This window comes from Fundulus heteroclitus, chromosome 1, assembly GCF_011125445.2.
Source record: "Fundulus heteroclitus isolate FHET01 chromosome 1, MU-UCD_Fhet_4.1, whole genome shotgun sequence".
Classification (NCBI taxonomy): domain Eukaryota; kingdom Metazoa; phylum Chordata; class Actinopteri; order Cyprinodontiformes; family Fundulidae; genus Fundulus; species Fundulus heteroclitus.
In genome coordinates, this window is record NC_046361.1 from 21,502,431 (window position 1) to 21,524,083 (window position 21,653).

At 43.6% G+C, this 21,653-nt stretch overlaps 1 protein-coding gene across 5 annotated transcripts in view; it reads left to right on the forward strand.

Annotated features, from left to right (window-relative positions):
• Nucleotides 1–21,653, forward strand: part of fmnl3 (formin-like 3) — a 47,856-nt gene that overhangs the window by 14,665 nt on the left and 11,538 nt on the right. For 4 of the 5 annotated variants that reach the window (XM_036137787.1, XM_036137794.1, XM_036137807.1 and 1 more), the window contains exons 2-16: nt 7,203–7,286; nt 7,371–7,451; nt 8,639–8,715; nt 12,284–12,367; nt 12,760–12,906; nt 14,852–14,960; nt 15,139–15,215; nt 15,597–15,690; nt 18,489–18,563; nt 18,819–18,929; nt 19,016–19,165; nt 19,725–19,826; nt 20,023–20,380; nt 20,710–20,802; nt 20,897–21,021. In XM_036137787.1, coding sequence (XP_035993680.1) covers nt 7,203–7,286; nt 7,371–7,451; nt 8,639–8,715; nt 12,284–12,367; nt 12,760–12,906; nt 14,852–14,960; nt 15,139–15,215; nt 15,597–15,690; nt 18,489–18,563; nt 18,819–18,929; nt 19,016–19,165; nt 19,725–19,826; nt 20,023–20,380; nt 20,710–20,802; nt 20,897–21,021 — 1,767 coding nt within the window. The remainder of the gene's footprint in view (nt 1–7,202; nt 7,287–7,370; nt 7,452–8,638; nt 8,716–12,283; nt 12,368–12,759; nt 12,907–14,851; nt 14,961–15,138; nt 15,216–15,596; nt 15,691–18,488; nt 18,564–18,818; nt 18,930–19,015; nt 19,166–19,724; nt 19,827–20,022; nt 20,381–20,709; nt 20,803–20,896; nt 21,022–21,653) is intronic. The other variant, XM_036137811.1, reaches the window with a different exon arrangement.

Below are 21,653 nucleotides of genomic sequence, written 5' to 3' on the forward strand. Positions count from 1 at the left end.
TACAGCACCTCGTACACGACACGCGGCATTTCTGCCAGGAAGCGTTTCACTTGAGGTCAAGGAGGACACATCCTGCCACTCTTCTGCATTTGTATCTTTCGCGGTGGCTTCTAGAGCTCCAGCTGCCGGTCATAAACTCATCTCAAGGCTGATTGTAAATCAGTCCGAATTAGGCGGCTGTCCTGCGGAGAGCGTGTGTGTGTGTCTGTGCGCAGATGGAGCTGCCCTGTAGAGTCGGATATCTGCAGGGGGACCTGGGGTCCGTGCGTGACTTAAGTGCTCTGTTGTGTCCTTGATGGCTTTACTCGCCTCCTTAACCAGTAACATGACTCTCCGAGCTACTTAAACAGCTCAGTCTCTGAAACCTCTCCCTTTTGTTAACGGCTCAAATGTCCGTCCGCTTTACAATCAAACGCCCTCACCTGGTTGGCTTGTGCCTAGCGTTTGCTTTACGACACTCATGTGTGCAGGTGACGTGACTTCTTTTTCACGCACTTCACAAGAGCCGCCGCAAACCGCCGGCGGGGATTGATCTGTTATGAATTCAGTCGAAGAGTGTCGGACTTTTACCCACCCACGGCTTTCATTCTGCTTTTTTAAGCGGCAAAATTGACATTAAAACCAGTCCGTCTGGTCGTTCGGTGTAACGCGTTTTCCTGTATGAAACTAGGACCACAGGGCATAAACTGACCCTGCCCACCTGTTATTGTAAGTGGCTCTGCATGAAGGGGGGGTAAAAAAAAAAAAGAAAAGTAGCTCAAATGGCAAAAAGGATGGGTATAGCAGAGCATCAAATCAGAACAAAGCCACACACAGGATCCTTTGTACGGGCCAGATTCAGGTCCAACGGGAAAGGCCGCGCCGGGAGGAGGCTGTGCGTGGGCAACAGGACGAGCGGAGACATTTTTGGCATTTCTGCAATGTTTTTCTCCTAAAATGGCCTAATGGATCCTAAACTTTTTAAAGTGCCGCCGCTCACTCTCCCACATAAAAGACCTCTTTTAGCTGCTGATAAACACAGGAAGTGAACGATAACATCGCTGTGGGAGAAGTGAAATGAAATGAGCCAAATTGGGTTAGTGAAGTCCCCAAAAAACCTCGTCAGGAAGGAATTCTCCTCCATGCCCTCTGTCGCAAACGTTTTACAGTGGACCCGATGACACCAGCAGCTCCACGGACTCACCTGGGCTTGTTCACGCCACCCGAGGCTCCCGACAGACAGCTGAGCCGTATTAAACACCTGATACGTGTGCATTCACGCCTCATAATGGCTGCTGTGGGAATTGTCGGCAGATTCTGTAGCGCGTCGTTCCAGTTCTGCCATGTTTCCACTTTTAATGAACAGCTTAATACAGGAAATCATCCGGTCATACTCCGAAAAACAATATGCATGGTATGCTTCTTTTGTTCCTTTGTCTTTGCCTGATGGATGGGTATCGCTGTGCGCATCTGGTCTCCACGTTTTCCAGTAATTCAGAATCGAATGACGACAAAAGGAGGCCTTCCGCTTTGCTTCCTTGCTCCGCTGTTCTACTTGAGAATGCATGACTGGCCAGGAAAACAAAAGGGAGCAGTCTTCAGGGCCGGACAGATCCTGGAGTACTTACCCAAAAGTTTTCGTGTAGCAGTAGAGTAGTAGCTGTGATTTTTTTTTTAGCCAAAAAGGAGTTCTTAAAATGTAAGCAAAGTTATGGCTCTGTAAAATTACAGAAAAATGTTACCATAAGAACACAAGAAGCAATCTACTAAAGAGCAATGGGCACAGGGATCCGGTGCCACACACCCTTACATCCAAGGCTACTATGGTACTAAGCAGCTTTACTACCAAGTATTTCCGGAAGGAGTAGACAGGGAAAAAAAACTACCTTCAAAATAAAAGCCAACATATTTCACCATATATTCCTGGATTAATGTGTGCTTCTGTGCTTTTTGTGTCTCTGCTCTGTCTTTTCTAACAACCAGTGGATCGAGGCAGATGACCTTTCATACTGAGTCTGGTTCTGCTGGAGGTTTTCCTTCCTGTTAAATCGGGATTTTTCCTCTCCACTGTCGCTTCATGCATGCTCAGTATGAGGGATTGCTGCAAAGCCATGGACAATGCAGACGACTCTCCCTGTACCTCTACGCTCTTTTTAGAGGAGTGAATGCTGCTTGTCAAAGACTTGATGTAATCTACTAGGTTTCCTTAGATAGGAAACTTTTTGACCAATCTGTATGATTTGATTGAATTTGACTTTCTAAAATGTCTTGAGATGACATGTGTTGTGAACTGACACTATGTAAATAAAATTGAATTGAATATTTAACTGTGTTAACAGACAAAACCAAAGCTGTATCAGAGGTTATTATTGCCGTGGTGGTTATTGTGGAGGGGTGATTACACTCTCACCAAACTAAGGCCCCGTTTACAAAACCTTTTCTGTTCAAAATGGAACAGTTTGGCTGCATTTTGTGCTGCGCATTTACACATCAACCTTGAATCTCTGACATCTCTGACAACGGGACAATTTGAAAACAGGTCCCAGAGTGTAATGCCCGGCATACACTGTGAGATTTTTGAGCCATCGCAGACGAAAGACGAGTAAAACCGCGGAGAAATCTTTGGTCGTGGCTCTAAATCTGCGGTCTTATGTCGCACTGTGAGACAGGTTCAAGGACAGCCATTGGTAACATCTTATGACCAAAGATAACCTGCGATTTATGTCTTACAGTGTCAAATATTTAGAACGAATACCTTAGTGTGGCAGCTGCTACGACCTGCGTCTACTAATCAGAGCTGTTATGGTATAAGAGGCTCCACAAATGGTGCCGCCCCACAAATAAAGGAAAAAAGCCGAAACGTTTTGGGTTCCTGAATCAATTCTTGTCAGGGATTATCCGTCCTGTTTGCTCCGATCAGACAAACTTGTCTGACAGGGTGCATTTTCATCAGCTGTGAGCATGTCGGATTGCACGCAGGTCCTGGGACATCCCCTGGACCCAGTGCAGGTGGTGGGAGACAAAAGGACTGTAAGAAAATAACATAATTGGTGGACAATGGCTCCCACCCAATACATGGAGCTGTTGCAGAGCTGGAGAGCACTTTAAAGGGTAACTCACCCCCAGATCAACAATGTTTTTTGCCAATAAACTGTTAACATGGTTGTCTTATATTATTGTCTACTACATATCCTAGTCATCCATCTTTGACAAATTAGTGCATATTTGTTGAAATCCTGCTTTTGTGTCTAAAATCGTCAGCGTGGCGCCCTCCTAGGGTGAAACGGTGGTCTTTCCAGTCCGTATTACTGTTGGTTCAAAAGTTTTGTGTAATGTAATTTGGAGAAACTGACATCAGCCAGTAGCTCTTCTGCTGTGAGTATATGGTAATACATTTTAACATTCAATCAGTAAGTTTGAACTATCCGGAATTACCATTATAGATATCTATAACATTATTTTTACTTGCCGTAATGTCACTGTGACACAGTATGAATTTTGATTTAAGATATAGCCGATGTCAGATATGTATGATGGCAAACGGCACATGAAAAATAATAGAATAATAGTTTGAATCTTACAAGGCAAAACTGAATTACAGACAACTATAATTACAGCTTTGACTACTCAAAATCGAATTACAGATATTTTGAATGAGAGTTTTGACTAGGCACAATTATGTTGCAGATATCAGTAATTATTATCCAGTCCAGCGATTAAATGTTAATGGTAGTGTTGCGCCGATGCCATTTTTTGGCCCCGATACCGATACCCGATACCTGGCTGTGCAGTATTGGCCGATATCGATACCATCTGTTTTGAAATTTATGTGTGTGTGTACATATGAAGAACTGCATACTACTTAGGGTAGTAGAACTTTTTATTGCCTACCTGGAATGGGTGACAATAGTTGAACAAACTTTTGGCTGTCAAAGGCCAAAATAGTGCAACTTTTATGAACTTATATAACATGTATAATACTAGTCGGGAGAGAGAAGGCTGCGTTCAAGTGACATACAAACATCGAAATGGTATCGGTGCCCTATTTGTTGGTACTCGCTGATACCGATACCACCATTTTAGTGCTGGATCGGGGCCCCGTGCGATACTGGTATCGGTATCGGTGCAAGACTAGTTAATGGTATTGCCATAGCGCTGTCTCACAGGCAGACAGCTGCTACTTTGCCCTGAAACCCGCCTCCACTGCCTCGGCAGCACCGGCTTAAGGCGTTGCTCGGTCAGCGGCCAGGGGCTAAACTGATGAGGCTCCGTCCCGCTGCAAAGCCTCCCTCTATAGACAGAACCGTGGTGTGACTACCAGCGTGACTCTGCTCAATGTCCATGATTCAGTATGGCAAAGCAAGCTATATGCTGCTGTCCCCCCTCCACCCTGAACACAAATGATAAATCACTGATCATGAATTGTTTACACTGCCTCCCAGAAACTAAACTAAACCTGCATACGCCTTAGTTACTTCGAGAAGCTGCTGCACTATCATGCATGTTGCATTTTATGTTGTCGTGTGTTAAACATAATCATTTAATCTTATTTTTACCTGAGTATGTCATATCAATAACTGCGCAATAGTTACTCTTCTGTTTACTATTTTTTAAATCTTCTATTCTTGATGTTTATTTAGAACTAACTTTAGATTTAGTTTGATCTTTTTTTCCATTTCTTTTTTTTTCTCTCTCTTTTTTTTTTCCCCTCTTTTTTTTCCATTTCTAATAACTGTGTGTAACTGTCTGTGACTTTAACTCCGTCACACCTGAATTTCCCCCAATGCGGGACAGTAAAACAATTCTTGTCCGGTTAATCCGGCGCTCCAGGAAACGTCCATTTCCGTCGTCTTTTAATAATCTCATCATTTCCCTTCGAATTACAGTAGAACAAATCGAGAACCTTACGTTGCATTTCCACGTCCCTAGAGCAAGATTTGGACGGTATGCTCAGGCCCCTACACCCTTCTCTGTCACCGCCCTGCTTGGCTGAAGTTGCTGTTCCCACGTGAAGACTCCAAAGGGAACTCCTCGTTGCTTTTTCAGGCTGAACCCGGAGGCGCCCCGTAAACAAAGCCGCTCCACCAAGCATCGGACTTAGAGCTGTCCTAAGTTCCCCACTCTCTGCTTTAGTTCATCCTGGCAAAAAAAGCGGCGCACTCAATCCAACTCCCACCTATGGTGATGAGAAACGCAGTCCTTATTGAATAAATTAGGATATTATTAAAAAGTTAATTTATTTCTGCGGCTCAATTCGCTACGTGAAACTCACAGGCGAAGGTTTTCAAACCTTCACTCCTGGTAATTATGATGATTTTGATGAAGGTCGTTATTTTTTCAAAAGGGACTTTTAATCCGAGAGACTACTTGAACATGCCTGTAGATCCCGACCAAAGGGAGGAGATCCGTGTTAGGAGCAACCGGGATGAGCTTCCTCTGCACTGCAAAAAATTTACTAAAAATAAGCAAGATTTTCTTAAAATCAGTGTGTTTGTCCTTGATTTGAGCTGGTAAATAAGACTTTCTGCCAATGGAATAAGATTTTTGCACTTAAAATAGGAACAACTCATCTCCGTCATCTTATTTCAAGTGCAGTTTATCAAATTATCCTATTTTAGGGGTCAAAATACTCATTCCATTGGCAGATCATCTTATTTCCCTGCTCAAATCAAGGACAAATACACACATTTCAAGAAATTTTCACTTATTTTCAGTTCCCTTTTTGCAGTGTGTAGGGAGGGAGGCTGCTATCGGCCCCAGAGATGGCGTGGGGACTGTTTCTCCTGGCCTTGAAACCCCCCAGGGTACCTCTAGAAAACGGCTAATGCGGGTCGCTGGGGAAAGGTATGTCTCTTCTGTGCGCTCTTCCGCCGCGAGTGCAAAACCTCTCAAAGACCGCGCAGAAGGTGGAATTTCTCCCTGGAGAAGCAGAGGAGGAAAGGGCGCCTCGCGGGTCAGACAAGAGAGAAAGTTTACTGCTATAAACTACTACTATAAACAGGACACATTCCTTCAGTAATTCTGAACATCTGGTATGCATACCCCCCCCCCCCCCCCCCCCCCTCCTCCAACCCCCTCTACATAAGGCTGTAGGTCCAGACGAAATCTTCGTCTCGGCACGGTTTGCCGCCCAGTTGCAGCCCCTCGAAGCTTTTTCTCATACATTTTTTGTTTGTGCTGTTCTTTATTTTTAGAACCAAGTGAGGCAAATCTACGCACATGTGCGGTTATTAGCTCTCGGATCACAGCGCCGCGCCTTAGTTACCAACTTCACTCCTTTTTAGAAAAGCCAAATGACTCACGTTGGAGCGACGAGACGGGCGACACAGCGTCAGCCCAGAACGTTTGCTTAGAGACTTCTCACCAGCGACGACACCAGCAGCAGATATACGTTTTTAGCCGCGCACCGACGGGCAGAAAGGTCTCAGAGCGTCACATCTGGAGAGAGGTGGGCGCGCTCTCCGGCCTGCAGACTGAATTACAGCTGCAGGTCCAGAAGTCACGCCGACAGACGGTTTTGCGGCTTTGTCCGTGTCACGCTGTTGATCCTCGGGTGACGAGGGTTCCCCGTGTGAAAAAAAAAAAAAAACATTTCTATATTTTCTTCTTTTTTTTTCTTCAAAAGAAATGCTGAGGGGGTCAGTTTCAGACGCTGGCAAGTTCCCTCCTATTGTTGTGTTTCCTCATTTTTAAGATTTCCCTCCCCGTCTATCCCTGTTTACAAGCATTTGGCTCAGAAGGAAGCAATTAGTCAGAAGCTTCTGTCATACAGTGTGTGTGTTTTCTTCCTTCCACAGTTGTCACATGGACATAAACTGCTTAGATGGTGCGGTCTAGGAACGCCAATTGAAGCAGTTAAGGTTTTAATACGAGCGGCCCAGTAAACGGGGCGCCTCGGGACATCTCCTACGGTGTTTAGTGTTTTTTGTTTTCACGGCTGGTTTCGATGACACGGCTGAGCAATAAGCCCGTGCTCTGATAGCGGCGTGTTGTGGGCGAAAAACAAAGCGAGAGTCAGACTGGAGGAGATGCGGATCATCTCCTGCAACAGGATGCAGCGTGTCAACACAGGAAGTGAGGTCACGGTCCAAAATTCTGCCCCGTGCACTGCTGCTGGCGCCACAGGCCTTTGCATCACTACTATAAATAGAGAAGAAAAAAAAAAGAAGTAAAGTTTTTGTGAATGAAATCAATGCTCTGGTTTTCCGTGTGTATCTTTTCAGAACTCCATGAATCTGCCTCCAGACAAAGCTCGGTTGCTAAGGCAGTACGACAACGAGAAGAAGTGGGATCTGATCTGCGATCAGGTGAAATTCATGTTTACCTCCGGTTTGTGACGCTGCCGCATCGCTGTGCGTACCCCAAACTCACATTCTGCTGTGTTTTTTCAGGAGAGGTTTCAAGTGAAGAACCCCCCTCACACCTACATCCAGAAGCTCAGAGGATACTTAGACCCAGGAGTCACACGAAAGGTGGGAACATAAGCGTCATCTCTTTATTGTTGTCCGAATGGTGAGCGGCACGGATTTCTGGCAAATCTGACGAAACAAACTAAAACATAAAATCTGCCTCTTGAAGAAATTGGAAAGAAGTAGTTGCTAAGGTACTCCTAACCATCGCCACAATCGTCAAAGGATCGCATCATTATTTTGTGAATGACCAACACAAACTAGCGCATGATTGTGAAGAGGAAATCGAAAGATTCATTGGTTTTCATTGGGTTTTTTTCGGAAACGTGTGTCATGCGTTTGCATTTAGCCCCCTGTACTCTGATACCCCCTTTAAAAGAATCTAGTGCATCCCATCAGAAATCACCTAATGAGTGAATGAACCACACCTCTGTGTTTTAATCTCAGTATAAATACCAGCTGCTCCTCAAAGGCCACACAAGAATCGGAGAACATTAGCCAACAAACCGTATCATAAAGGCCAATGGCCACAGGAGAGACGGGTCAGAGATAAAGCTGTGGAGAAGTTTAAATCAAAGTTGGGCAGTAAAACAGTGTCCCACACTTTGAACATGCCACTGATCAGTCCATCGTCCAAAAATGGGAACAGGACCACACACCAGCAAGACCTATCAAGACATGCTTGTCTTCCCCGTCTGGTCAGGACGGGCGAGCAGGGCGATAATCAGCTTAGAGGGCCACGGTAACTCTGGAGGAGCTGCAGAGATCCACAGCTCAGGTGGATTGAATCTATCACCCGGACTACCATTAGTGTTGTAATTCTTAAGTCTGACCTTTATGGAAGGAGTTTTAGGTAGAGGGTTATTTTTAAAAGAATGTCAGCAACACAGCAGACTTGTGGAAGTTACACAGATGCATGCCGCACCTTTCAGATTTTTGTTCAGAAAAGGGTTTAAAAACTATGTAACATTTTCCTTCCACTTCAACCTCACGTGCTAAAGTGTGTTGGTCCACCTCGTAAAATCCATTAAAAGTGCTTTGAAGTTTTTTGTCGTGGCTCCTTCTAAGAGGCATGATCACTTTTATCGGGCACCGTAGACTTCAGGTGTTGTCCCAGAAGACCGAGTGCAGCGTCGGTGGAGTCTTATCTTAGAGCAATGTGTCTTATCTCTCACTACCCGTTAAATAACAGTCTGTCTCGATTGTGAAGCTGCAGCTAACTCTGTTTTCATCGTGTTTTTTTTTTTAAGAAATTTCGCCGGCGCGTCCAGGAATCTACAAAAGTCCTGAGAGAGCTGGAGATATCGCTGCGGACCAACCACATCGGGTAATCAACTCTGATCTGTTGATGAGCTGCACAGCTGTATCTACCGGTGCTCAATGCTTGGGGAGGGGGGGGGGCTTAATTGTTTTTCTTTTGTAAAGGCTATTCCTTTGTGGGCTGCTACGGGGTCCCAGAGCTTTAGTGTCCAGATCAACACTTATTGTTCTAACTTAGCAAGCTCTGCAGCTCTGCCTCGTGGAGCCGGTCCTGGTAATGCCCAGATGGGAGCCATTGTGATGCCTGGTCTGTTCCTCCGAACTGTTAAGCAGGAAGCTTTTTTTTTTTTTTTTGTGTACGCCAGAAGGACAGGAAGCCAGGCTGACCATGGGATAGCTGGACTCGGTGAAAGGCAGAAGAAGAAAAAAAAAACACACACACACACACAAAGAGACTTTTCTACGTGGGCATTTCATGCATATTAGAGGAAGTCCAACTTTTGCACGGTGTCATGCGTAAAAAGAGGATTGAGATGATTCGGAGCCTATAAAAAGAATGTAAATATCAGTTTTAATGTATTTTCTAGGACGGTCTTTTGTAAATAAAAGCACAAAAAAGCTACAAAGAGGAATATTTTCAGAAGACTCGTGTGGGCAGGTCTGAGCTTAACAGATGTTGTATTATTGTGTGTGTGTGTGTGTGTGTGTGTGTATGTGTGTGTGTGTGAGACAGAGAGGGAATCTCAAGCCTTGCTGTGTGTTATTACTAACATTGCCAAGACAATCAGAACTGGCAACTAGTTGGACAGATGTAGAGGAAAGTGTGAAGGGGGGGGGGGGGGTCTCAGGTCAGTAGGGATAAGGAAGTTTTGGACAATAAGCTGGTGATCTTTGCCTTTTCTTCTTTCTCTGTTCATCTTCTCATCTCTCCCTCCTTGTTGCTTCATTTGTGAGTCTCTATGGGTTTCCAGTCAGACTTCGCCATCAGAGGACAGGCAGACGGTGATCATTCACAGCATTTTTGGACTATTTTAAGAACCTTTTACCCCAATCCAACCCCCCCCACCCCCAGGAGTTTCCTGAAGAATCAGGGAGGAGCTAAAAAGGGGGTCTGCGGGGGAGGTAGACTAAATACCGTGGAGTGTCAGGGGTTCGACCTGGGCCCACTTCTCTGCCATATGCCCTCCACATTCTTTCTCCGGGTGCAATGGGATTTCCATTGTTTAGAGTCGGTTCTCTCCCTGGAAAAGAGAACTTGGATAGTGAAAGAAATCTGAAGCGTTTTGTTTCCATGGACCCTTTTCCCCCAATTCTTTCACTTTGGGCAGGGAAAACGTCTTGGAAAATACCTCCAGCGGTTTTTTCCCCCCCTCTTCTGCTGGTGCTCTTCTAGCAAAGAAAAGTGTTTTCTTCTTGCCTGTAGAAAACACTGATTATGAACTAGATGAATTAAAAACAGCTCATTTGTAGTTCAGACCTTTCCTTCCTTATTTAATGAGCTGATCATATTACACATACAGGATATCACGCCTGTAATAAAGAACTGAAACTCAGAAAAATCAATAGAAGAAGGAAGGTCCAATAAAAAAATAATTATTTCAACTTATAAATACGCATTTTTTGGGTTCCTTAAAATATGACTGTGGTTTTTATTTGTTACTTTTAAACAGAATTTACACAACTATCTTCTACATTGTTAGTCTTTAATGCAATGCAGTTATTTAGTTAAATTGTAAATACATCTCTTTGGAAACTCCATATTACCTCGTTTTTTTATCTAATGTCCACGAGCGTCTAGACCAGATTAATCTGAAGAAATATCGTATTTACTTCATAGTCTGACTGCTGCCAGGAAGAATAACACAGCCACGGCTGTCTCCTGAGACTCCCCATGAGTATTTAGAGAACTCGCTTTCATAAGAAGATTGTTAGATTTAATTCATGAACCTCAGCCATTAACTGGGGGCCGATGTATTCTTCATCCACATGCGAGGATATGAAACAAGGTTTCTTTCTTCTGTCAAAAGCTATTGCGATGTGCAGCGTCTTGCCAAAGTAAGTATACCCCGAGAACCTTTCCACATTTTGAAAAGTGTCGCAACCCCAAACTTGATCTGCTTTACTGGGATTTTATATGACAGACCAACTCAAAGTAGTGTATAGTTGGAAAATGGAAGGAAACGGCTACATAGTCTACCAGCTCCGCAGGACTCTGAATGTTTTGTCTGTTTTTCTTCTTTTGGCCAAGGTCAGACACATTTTATGAAGGGTATCCGTAAACATTTTTATTTATTTGTATATCTTTTTCAAATCTTACCGGAGATCCTTTCTTGGATTTAGGTCTGGATTCTGACCGCCGGCTCATTCTAACACGTAAATATTCCTTGGTCCAAAACGCTCCGTTTTTAACCTTGGCTCTTTGTCCATAAGTCCTGCCAGCAGGACTTATGGATTTCTTTCTTCCTTCAACAATGGCTTTATCTGGAGTGCCTGACTTAAAACTCTGCTGTACACAGTCTCCCACCTGAGCTGTGGAGCTCTGCAGCTCCTCCAGAGTCAACATGGGCCTCTTGGCTGCTTCTCTGTGTAATGTTATCCTTGGCCAGCCCATTGATTTAGGTGAACCATGTCTTGATGGTCTAGCAGTTGTGCTACACTCTTTCCATTTTCGGTTAACAAATGAATCCGTTCTCTGTGAGATGTTTTATAATCTAATCTTGTTTTGAGCTGCAGCATTCCTTGGTCTTCATGATGCTCCTTGTTCACTACTGTTTTCTTACAAACCTCTGAGGCCTTCTCAGCGCTGACATTAAAGGACATAAACGAGGGCTCTATTTACGGATTAAGTGGCCTTTGGAGCTGGTTGGTTGCAGTAGATTTTCTTTTTGAGTATCAGAGTAAAGCAGACAAATCCCAGTTCAATGCCACACTTTAGAGTTTTATTTGCTTTAGAATGTGACCCTTTTTCTTACTTTCACAATTTTGTGCTAATTTTGTGGGTCTATCATATAAAATTCCAATTAAATAATAAATAATAATAGTAATAATAATGAAGTTTGTGGTTGTAACTTATCAAAATGTGCAAAAATTCAAAGTGTATCAATCGTTTTCTCTGCACTGTATATATCCTTAGTTTAAAAGCTTCTGTAACAAGAACTGCCTTTTGATCCTTGTGAGCTCTCTTAATTTAAGAAAGTATGACTACACTGATGATATATTCACACGTTTGCAATCATCTGCATCAGTGAGCGTCTGCGTTACATTTAATTACACACATGCGCCTATTTATACTGCAGCTGCAGTACGTCTGTCATCCATTACTCCATTCATTGATCTTGCACTTAGTCATTTTAGTGCATTGTGTTTTATAACGGCTTCTCATTTTAAGCATTTTCTATTTTTGCACTGTGATTAATTGTTTTCATCTCCTGCAGCCTTTATTCTACCTCCAGCTTTTGCAGTTTTTTGTTTTTTTGAAAATTTTCTGAAGATTTAAAATCACACCAATCTCAGCTTTTCTTCTTGCTTCCTTTTATATTTTTTGTAATTAAGATGTAAAAAGCAGATCTCAAGTGCACAGTGAAGGCGTGTTCCTGCCTGCTTTGGTAACCCCTCTCTGCTTTGATACGTCACAGGTGGGTCAGGGAGTTCCTCAATGAGGAGAACAGAGGTCTTGATATCCTGGTCGAGTACCTGTCCTTTGCCCAGTGTGCTGTCATGTGAGTACACCCACACCTTCACACCTCTCCTGCCCAAAATCTTTCCTGAGGAACTGGGATGGGCCATGAATCCAGCTGCTGCGTCCTGTTTGAGCTTGTGTGGACCCTGCCTGTGCATCTGGAACGTGTTCTCTAGCACTGTTTGAATGCCTCTGTCGCAGAGCAAATGTATATGTGGAGAGCTGCTACATGGTTTAGCTTCATTATGTTGCCTGAAATGTGTCCGAATCTCTGTGCTAAGCTCCGCCGTGCAACTTCCCGTGTCCTCCAGTTCTTCTGATAGCGCCTGGCTTGCTACCAAGCTGTCTCGCTAACCTAACCTCCCCTCATCCCTCATCTCCTCCCCTGTGCTTCTGTTGTCGGCTGTCTCTGTCTGGATGCGCGCGGCCCAGGTTGGATTTTGAGGGGCTGGAAAATGGGGAGGATGGCTTCTTGGACAAAGCTAAATCATGGAGCAGGTCCATAGAGGATCTGCACCATACGGGCAGCCAACCCTTCTGCAACACGCTGGTGCGCTCTGCCCGCCAGTCTGTCCTGCGGTACGTAACTCCCCCGCTTTTAGCTCTCCCTCTTATTGCCTCTCTGTGCTTTTACCCTTGAACGCTGTAAACACGAATTAGCATGCAACCCTCTCAGGCATCTGCTTCGATAAGTTCTGGGGTTAGGTCGTCTATGTCTTGGTCTTCTTATGCATAAACTCGATCAAACATAGGAGCTGAGCATCTTTGACCCTTTGCCTCTTTGTGTGTCTCATTGTTAATGGCTCATCCAGCCAGATGTGAATCCTTTTTGTCTACACATGAGAGCCAGCTGTGAGCAGCAACATATGTCTGGCAGGTCTCCTCATCACTACAGCATACAGAGGAATCTAAGAGATGTTAGATGTTAAGGGTGATTAAAGTGCATATTTAAAAAGAAGACGACGAGGCTTTATGAATTTATTTATTTTAGAGGTAAATTGACATAAACTGTGTTTTAGCATAGCTGCATGTAAAAGGTGCATCTCAGTAAATTAGAATATAGTTGAAAAGTCAGGAATCCAGTTTAAAATATAGATTCATTACACACGGAGTGATAAATGTATTTCTGTTCATTTTGATGATAACTTACAATTATGAAAACCTAGAATTTAGTTTTTCAGCAAACTGCCATATTGCATGAGCCCAAAAAGGAAACGAGCAGAACAAGTGTTCAGCTCCAGCTTTGTTATGGTCTACACAATCATGGGGAAGAATGCTGACCAGATAGCTGTGGAGCAGACAGTCACTAGCAGCCGCCACAAGGAGAGTAAGCCACAGAAGCTCTTTGCTATGGAAGCTTGCCAGTCAGTGGTGTGATTAGGCATATTTATGGAAAGGTGAGTGGATGAAAATAGCAAAATCCATTCAAGAATTTGGAGGAGCTTCACGAGGAGTGAAGGTTGGCAGATCAGGAGCCACTCAGAGGCGAATCCTACATGTAGGCTGCAAATGTTGCATTACATTATATCAGGCCGCTCCTGAGCCAGAGACAATGTCAGGAGCCTTAGGAGAAAGAGGACCGTAGAAAGTCCTCCTTCCAGATGAAAATAAAGTTTACATTTCAGTGTGAATCAGGTTCCCAGAGACTGGAGGAAGAGTGAAGAAGCACAGAATCCCCGTTGCTTGAGGTCTAGTGCAGGGCTTGGCAATATATCGAGATTTAAAAAAATATATAGATTTTTAAAAAGAGATATAAAATGAGACTATATCGTTAATATCGAGATAGTCTATGTTGCATTATAATTATACTTTTATGTATTCCAGTAGATTATTTTTCAGCTGTTTCTCATATTTATCTGCAGCTGAATTTGCTTGTGAGACATTTGGGATAAAGCTTTGATTCAGAGACGCCTTTTTCTAATTACATTATGAAGAAGAAAAAAAAATCAAGATAAATATCGTATATCGTCATTCAGCCTAAAAATATCAAGATATTATTTTTGGTCCATATCCCCCAGCCCTAGTCCAGTTAGATGTCTCCACAGTCAGTGATGTTTTATCGATGTCTAAACGTCTACCAGTAAATTCCAGAGCTCTTTATATCATATGTGTTTCACTTTTTATGTTTTAAATTGAATGACTAAAATTAATGTCCTTTTTAATTGGATTCTAATTCACTGCATACATATTGTGGTACCAATGAATAGAATCTGCATGGGGCAAAGTGTGTGCACAAATGTTGACTGTGCCATGCAGTCACATTAACGGCGGTGCATGAGCTCACATTTTGGCCGCCTGGCATTGGAAAGGAAACCAAACCTTTCCCATCATGCATCTGCAGCTGCAACCTCAGAAAAAGTTTTGTTCAACCCTTGTTCTCTGTAATTTCCTTGCTCCCTGCGAGGCTCTCTTGTAACTAGTCATGAGGGAGGCAGATAAATGGGCGAAATACGTGAGGACGAATCGCGACCTTGCATAAATCACTGGAAGATTTTGACTTGTAACTTCACTCCATCTGTTGCAGCTACGGAACCGTCTCAAACAGCAAGACCCTGAAGAACTCACGGCTCGTGAGCCAAAAAGACGACGTGCACGTGTGCATCATGTGCTTGAGAGCAATCATGAACTATCAGGTATCAAGCAGCTGCACCTGCATTTCACTTTACACGGTCCTGCAAGGTGCAGTCTGACACAGATCGGATGATGTGTTTCCTGTGCTGTCAAGTGCCGAAAATATACCGTTTTTTTTTTTTTTTTTTTTTACCACATCCTGAACACTGTCTGTCTGTTTCTCTGTCTCTCTCCATGCAGTATGGCTTCAATATGGTCATGTCTCACGCACATGCTGTCAATGAAATAGCTCTCAGCTTGAACAATAAGAACTCACGGTAAGAACCGGAGGACCCCGTCCCCTTAGAACCAGGGCTGGGCAGAACAATGGGTAGAAACCCTGCAGCAAGCTCATCCGATATGTTTCCTCATTCTCCGTGGGGCTCGGCTCCTCTCTGAAGTCGGAGATCAGAGGCACACATGCAGGCTGTAAAAGGAATGTTTACTAAAGAGAGATTAGTGGTGAACCGCTTTATAATAAAGGCTATGAGCGCAAACCCGTAAAAAGCAGTAAACACCTACTCTTGACTGGGTATTGATTATAGCGTCTAGCCTGTTAACGTTAATGCTTGCAGTCAGGCACGGTGGAGTATTGCCTGAACAGCCATACGTCTTAGTTGGGAAAGTTTTGTGCTGATGAGATTCTCCTGCACTTCCAGGACAAAAGCGCTGGTGCTCGAGCTCCTTGCTGCCGTCTGTCTTGTCCGAGGAGGTCATGAAATCATCCTTTCAGCTTTTGACAACTTCAAAGAGGTGCCCAATGCAAAGTGTTTGCTCATTTTTAAAACACCTGTTTGTATTCACTTGTGGATTTTTTTTTTTTTTTAATCTAGGGCGGAGGCTTCAAACTTTGAAGTAGTACCACCTTCTTTACAAACTTTGTAAAACAAACGGGGGGCCACATTAGGACTCAGGGGATTGGACTTTTGGAGCTATGTCAATAAAAAAAAAAAAAAAAAAAAAAAAAAAAAAAAAAAATCAAAAATGTCCAACTTTAAATGTGGAAGAAATTTACCGAAGGATCCCTAGAAGTCAGAATTCTGACGTAGCCCATCCTCAAAAGATAATATGGCTGCCTTACATATAAACTTAGTTACAGCTGAAGTAAAAAGAAAAAATATATATAAATAAATAGCATGTTGAATCTTAAATTAGTCACATTCACAGTACTGTGCAACATTTTTGGTAAACATGTTGCTAATACATGTTAGAGGTGCATAGCCACGTTATTTGACATCTTTTTAAATTTTTACCTCAGTACCTCACTCTGGTTGCATACAAAGTTTACCTGAAAGATTATCATGTCCTGCTGGCGTATTAGTTGTTATTTTGGTGTTTTACTCTTTGTTTTTGCTCAGCTTGTTAGTAAATAAAGCCTTTCATGTTCATTTATAACAATGGAGGTACAATACTGCGCATGTGCTGCAGGGGATGAACAAGGAAGCAGCTAATGGCTATTAGCATCTCCCAGTGAAGTGAGGAAACAATGGAGAAGATCCAGTGTAAAAAAAAAAAAAAAAAAAAACTCTAAAGAAATATATGATTCCATGAGACAAAACACAGGAGTAGCGCTGGGAATACAGTATGAACGTTGGTGTTCAGTGAAGTGGAAGCTAAAGCTGCCAAGGCCTAGTTGTGACTGCAGAGTTGTCTGACATGAGTAAACTTCCTTATTAATAAGGATAATAGTAATAGAAATGCTCTTCTTAGCCTCTACAGTCTTAAATGCAAACATTATAGATAGATCGATTGGTTGGTTCTTACCTTAATGCTGTGTCCCTGATTCCATTTAGGAACGGGAATTTTCTTTCTCTGTGAAGTTCTGATATGAGGCTCATAGAGTTGCTGCACATCGGTTTGTTTGATTAATAACGGTCGGTCTTCAATCATGCCGAGCTGCTGCTTTACCGAGAGGCAATTTGAGAGGGGTCAGACTCAGTCCAACATTATTTGGTAGAGATTTTGTAGTCGCCATCTGGCTTTGTGGTAGTTCTGCGGTACTGCTGGTAGATGGTGCCACTTCTGTTTATGTTTGCTCATCTCGCCTGTTGCCGGGATTTTATTTAGGTTAAAAAAGGACTATCAAAACAATATCAGGATGGACGCTTGGTGTATATAACCTTATTTTCTAATGATGAAACAGTTTTTGGTCTTTTTTTATAAGCATATAACGTGGCTATATACCTTTAACTAAAAGATGTTGCTAGCATTTTTTATTTTTGTACAGTTTGAATATAACGTGTGTAGAAATGTATTAGCTTGTCAAGTGCGTTTTATGTTTCGCTGTTGTCTTCTACATCACAGTTAACATGTTCATATTTACCTTTTTTTTTTTAATTTATCCTAAAAGACTAAACCTTCAATGCTAAAGGCAGCAATGTAGCGCTGCTTATACCATAGTTTGAGAACCATAGATCTTGAAATTTTACCATAGTGAAAAATATAAAAAATCACTAAATTGCTTTAATTCCCCTCATTGCAACTGTGCATAAAGAACTTGGAACACATACATATAAATTAAAGTTCGGTGAATTTTCACATCTACTGGGGCTGTGGGTAAAGCTCTGTGCTTATTGGCCTCATTAAGGCACCAGATGTGAGTCAGGCTTGAACCGTGATAAGGATCGGCTCTCAGTGGGAACTGGTGGACCCCAAAGACTTGCTTAGCCTCTCAGATTAAGACCGTCATCTGAACTCTGGAACGGGACAATTACCACGCAAGCTTTAGCCCCTGGGAGAGGCAGGAGCTAATCAAGTCCCGGGTGAAAACGATTATTCTGTGGCGCTACTTTTCCAAAATGATGCTTTAATACCAGGTGACAGGTGACTCTGAAATCTCAGGAAGCAGATTGTATTTAAGCAAAGCTGTTGATTCAATTGTAGAGCAGCAGCTGTTAATTTGACTGTAATTTAAGTTCTTTTTCCATTTTATTTTGATAAAAATGTAATAGTAATAATGGTATTAAAACTCTTTAAGTGTCTAATCATTTAGCATAACAGATATTATTAGCTATGGTTAGCAGACATGCTGATAATAGCTCGCAAAGTAAGACTAGCAGATAGGCTAATCTGAGCGTTCTGACTAATTTTAGCAGATAGGCTAATCTGAGCGTGCTAACTAATCTCAGCATACTGTTATGTTTGCTATTGATAGCAACATCCTAGTCCTAATATATTGGCAAGGTGGATCTTAATAACTAGCTTGCATGTAATACATAATGTTTGGTATTTAAAGCAACATGTTAATAGCAGCATATTGGCTAATACGAGCACAATGTCGAACTTTAAAGTAATAAACGATGCTAGCTATCAATAGCAACATGCTAGTGCTAGCATGTTGGAAGATGCAAGCATCCTCAACAGACATCAGGATACTGAGTCCCAACCTACAGAAGGCAGCCATATTTACCTTATTATTATTCATAACATTAATATTTGATTTTAATACCAATATTAAAGCAGTAAAGTTTGTGAAAGACAGACTTTCTGTCAGTGTTGATTGAATTTAAAAAAAAAAAAAACACTGTATTGTTGCACCTTTTCTGTTTCAGGTTTGTAAAGAGAAGCATCGCTTTGAGAGGCTGATGGATTACTTTCGCAGCGAGGACGGAAACATCGACTTCATGGTAGGACCAGCCGCGTTTTATGCATAGACGTCTCTTGGTGGGTGTGAATGTGTTTCAGGCCAAACAAGCAGGTTTTGAGCCAATTTCTAGTTGGCATAAAAAAATGTGGTTCGTATCTGCATCTCTGCACAAGTAAAAGCCCATTTTACCGGCAGGTGTAAGTGCATGACTCCATGGATTTGATGTTATTATCCAGATAGGGATCGCAGTACCCGGTATAAACGGAGTCGTGGTCTGTGTGCATTTGTGGTCTAGGTTGCGTGCATGCAGTTTATCAACATCGTGGTCCACTCAGTCGAGGACATGAACTTCAGAGTCCATTTGCAGTTCGAATTCACCAAGCTGGGACTGGACGACTTCCTGGAGGTGAGGGGAGCCCTTATTTCTCACTCAAAGCAACACAGGTTGTATACTCTGTGGCGCTAGTTCTTAATCAGTCCTTCTAATGTCAGAAATCGAAGCACACGGAGAGCGACAAGCTATCGGTGCAGATCCAGGCCTACCTGGACAACGTCTTCGACGTGGGCGGCCTCCTGGAAGACGCAGAGACGAAAAACGCGGCGCTGGAGAAGGTGGAGGAGCTGGAGGAGCACCTGTCCCATGTAAGTGCACCACCCAGTCTGGACCACCAGTGCTGCTCTCGGTCCCCATCCGCGAGACTGTTGTGCCTACTTAACTTGGCTGTCTCTACATGGCAATTAGAAATCTACGCTGTGTTTGCTTTGCACAACTGGTTGGGGATAATAATTGGGTGGGGGAACGCTGGAAAATAGTGTGCGAGGAACAATGTTATTATTGTCCTTGCTGCACTGTGTTCATTTTTTAATTTTTTTTTTCCTCCAATCCCACGCCTGCTTTGCTAAAGGCCCCCTTCACAGGGAAAAGGTCGTAGGCAGCCTTGACATCATATGAGGAATTTCATAACAAACCCTGTTCTCAGGGGTCAGGAATGATGGGGGAGGATCAGAGGGAAGATTCTTGGTGAATTCCAGAGCAGCACGTGTAATGTCATCAAAATCCAAACTAAAAGCTGTGTCATGTTCCTGATGCATTACGCTCCTGGCCCCATCTCATTTTTTTATTGACGGTGCAGTGTCCAGGAGGGAGTGGAGCTGGGAAAGATGCCCTCTCATGGCTCTGTTGCTCGTCTTGTCTTCTCAGGTGACTGAGAAGCTGCTGGAGGTGGAGAATGAAACCATGATGAAAGTCGCCGATTTGGAGAAGATTCTGCTCCAGAAAGACAAAGACCTGCAGGCGATACGGGTAGGCTCTGGTGGCCACGGCGTGAATCCTTTTTAGCTTTCTCCCGCGAGCGTGGCTCTGATTTTTCTCTGTCTGAGCAAAGATCTGTTTCAGATAAGTTGCAATGATGAAAAATTGGGTCAGAAGGAAACAGGATGTTTCTATAAACTGCTAGTCGTCACGATGCGCTCTTCACCACCCCCTGGTGACTGTTCAGGAGACGTACGAGTCGACCAGCACCCAGGTCAACACCCTGAGGAGGATGATCAAGGAGAAGGACGCGGCGTTCCAGAGGCAGGTCAACATCGAGCGGCGGCTCCTGGAGCTGGAGCAGCAGGGCACCATCCGTTTGCACAAGAAACCCGGCGGCGACATCTCAATCGAGCCGCTGGGCGTCGGCGGCGGGGGCAGCGGGATCGGGATCCCTCTGGGGAACGTTGGGCAGCTGATCCTGGGTTCGACAGCTGGGCTGACAGAACCTGGAGGACTGGACCCCGGCTTACCGGCAGCAAGTGAAGCTCCACCGCCTCCTCCACCACCGCCGCCTCCTCCCCCTCCTCTGCCGTCTGTTTCAGGTGACGCATCATGACTCATGACACACGTGTGTGAAAGTTTACTTTTCTTTTCACTTTACCCCCACAAAGAGCATCTGTTTTCAGCTCTGATCTATGCTGGAGCAAGGTGATGGGTCACAGCACTGCCCAGCTAACCCAGACAGGAAAGGGAAGCAAAGAAAACGCTTTCCTGTGTGTACAGAACGGCTCCACTCAGCTCTTTATATTACTTTATTGGGCCGTGGGGTTGATTTAAGAGTAAAATGATCCTTCTTGCGTAGAATAGGAAGGTCACATACATGTAAATATAGCACATAGTGTTCTAATATGAATGTCTGCATGATTCCCAGATGCACCAGTGCCACCACCACCCCCGCCTCCTCCACCTGCTCCTCCTCTGCCAGACGCTTCTCCCTGTGTCATCCTAAACATGGGTCTGTCAGGTGAGATGCGTGTGATGTTCTTTTTCCTGGGCCGTTTAACCCCTGACAGCTTCATTTTTAATTTTAACCATATATTTAACACCCCCCCCCCCAGCTATCAGAATCAAGAAGCCCATTAAGACAAAGTTCCGGCTGCCCGTATTTAACTGGACGGCCCTGAAGCCCAATCAGATCAACGGCACCGTCTTCAATGAGATCGATGACGAGAGCGTGTTGGAGGTACACCCAAGTAGAGGAGACCTCTGTTACATTATTTTTAAACATCCTGTTTTTTTAAATATTTTAGAAATGTGACAATAAGAAATGGGCACAGTTGTAGATCAGGTGGGCTTACCGTGCTCCTCTGTAATGGTGGTGGCAAAGTATGTATGGCATTTAGTCCAGGCAAGTGGTCAGGGGCCTAAAATAAATGGTTTTACACTCAGGGACAAATAAAGGCATCTGTCAGACTGCATAAAAGATTTTGGAACATCTGATCAGCTTCAAGAAATAGTATAAATTAGAGTGATAATAGCTAAAAGAGGCTGAAATCCACCACTTTGGTTTCCTTTAATCACCCTAAACTGACTGGCAGTCCAAGAAGTAGAGCCCAGCAGCAGCTTCGCCTTAAAGTTGGTGATGTACGTCTAGCATGCAGCGGCTCTGCCATGGAAAGCCCTTCACTCTTCTCTGTACTCTGGTCCTGAGATAATCTGAAGGCCACATGAAGCTTGGGGGGCCGTAGCTGAATGGTCTGTTAATTTATTGCACAGCTGACGTCTTATCATGATGCCATGTTGCAACTCAGTGAGATCCTAAGAGTGCAAATGCTAACTCTATAAAGGGACCCTCAGCACATGTTGTTCTCTTTA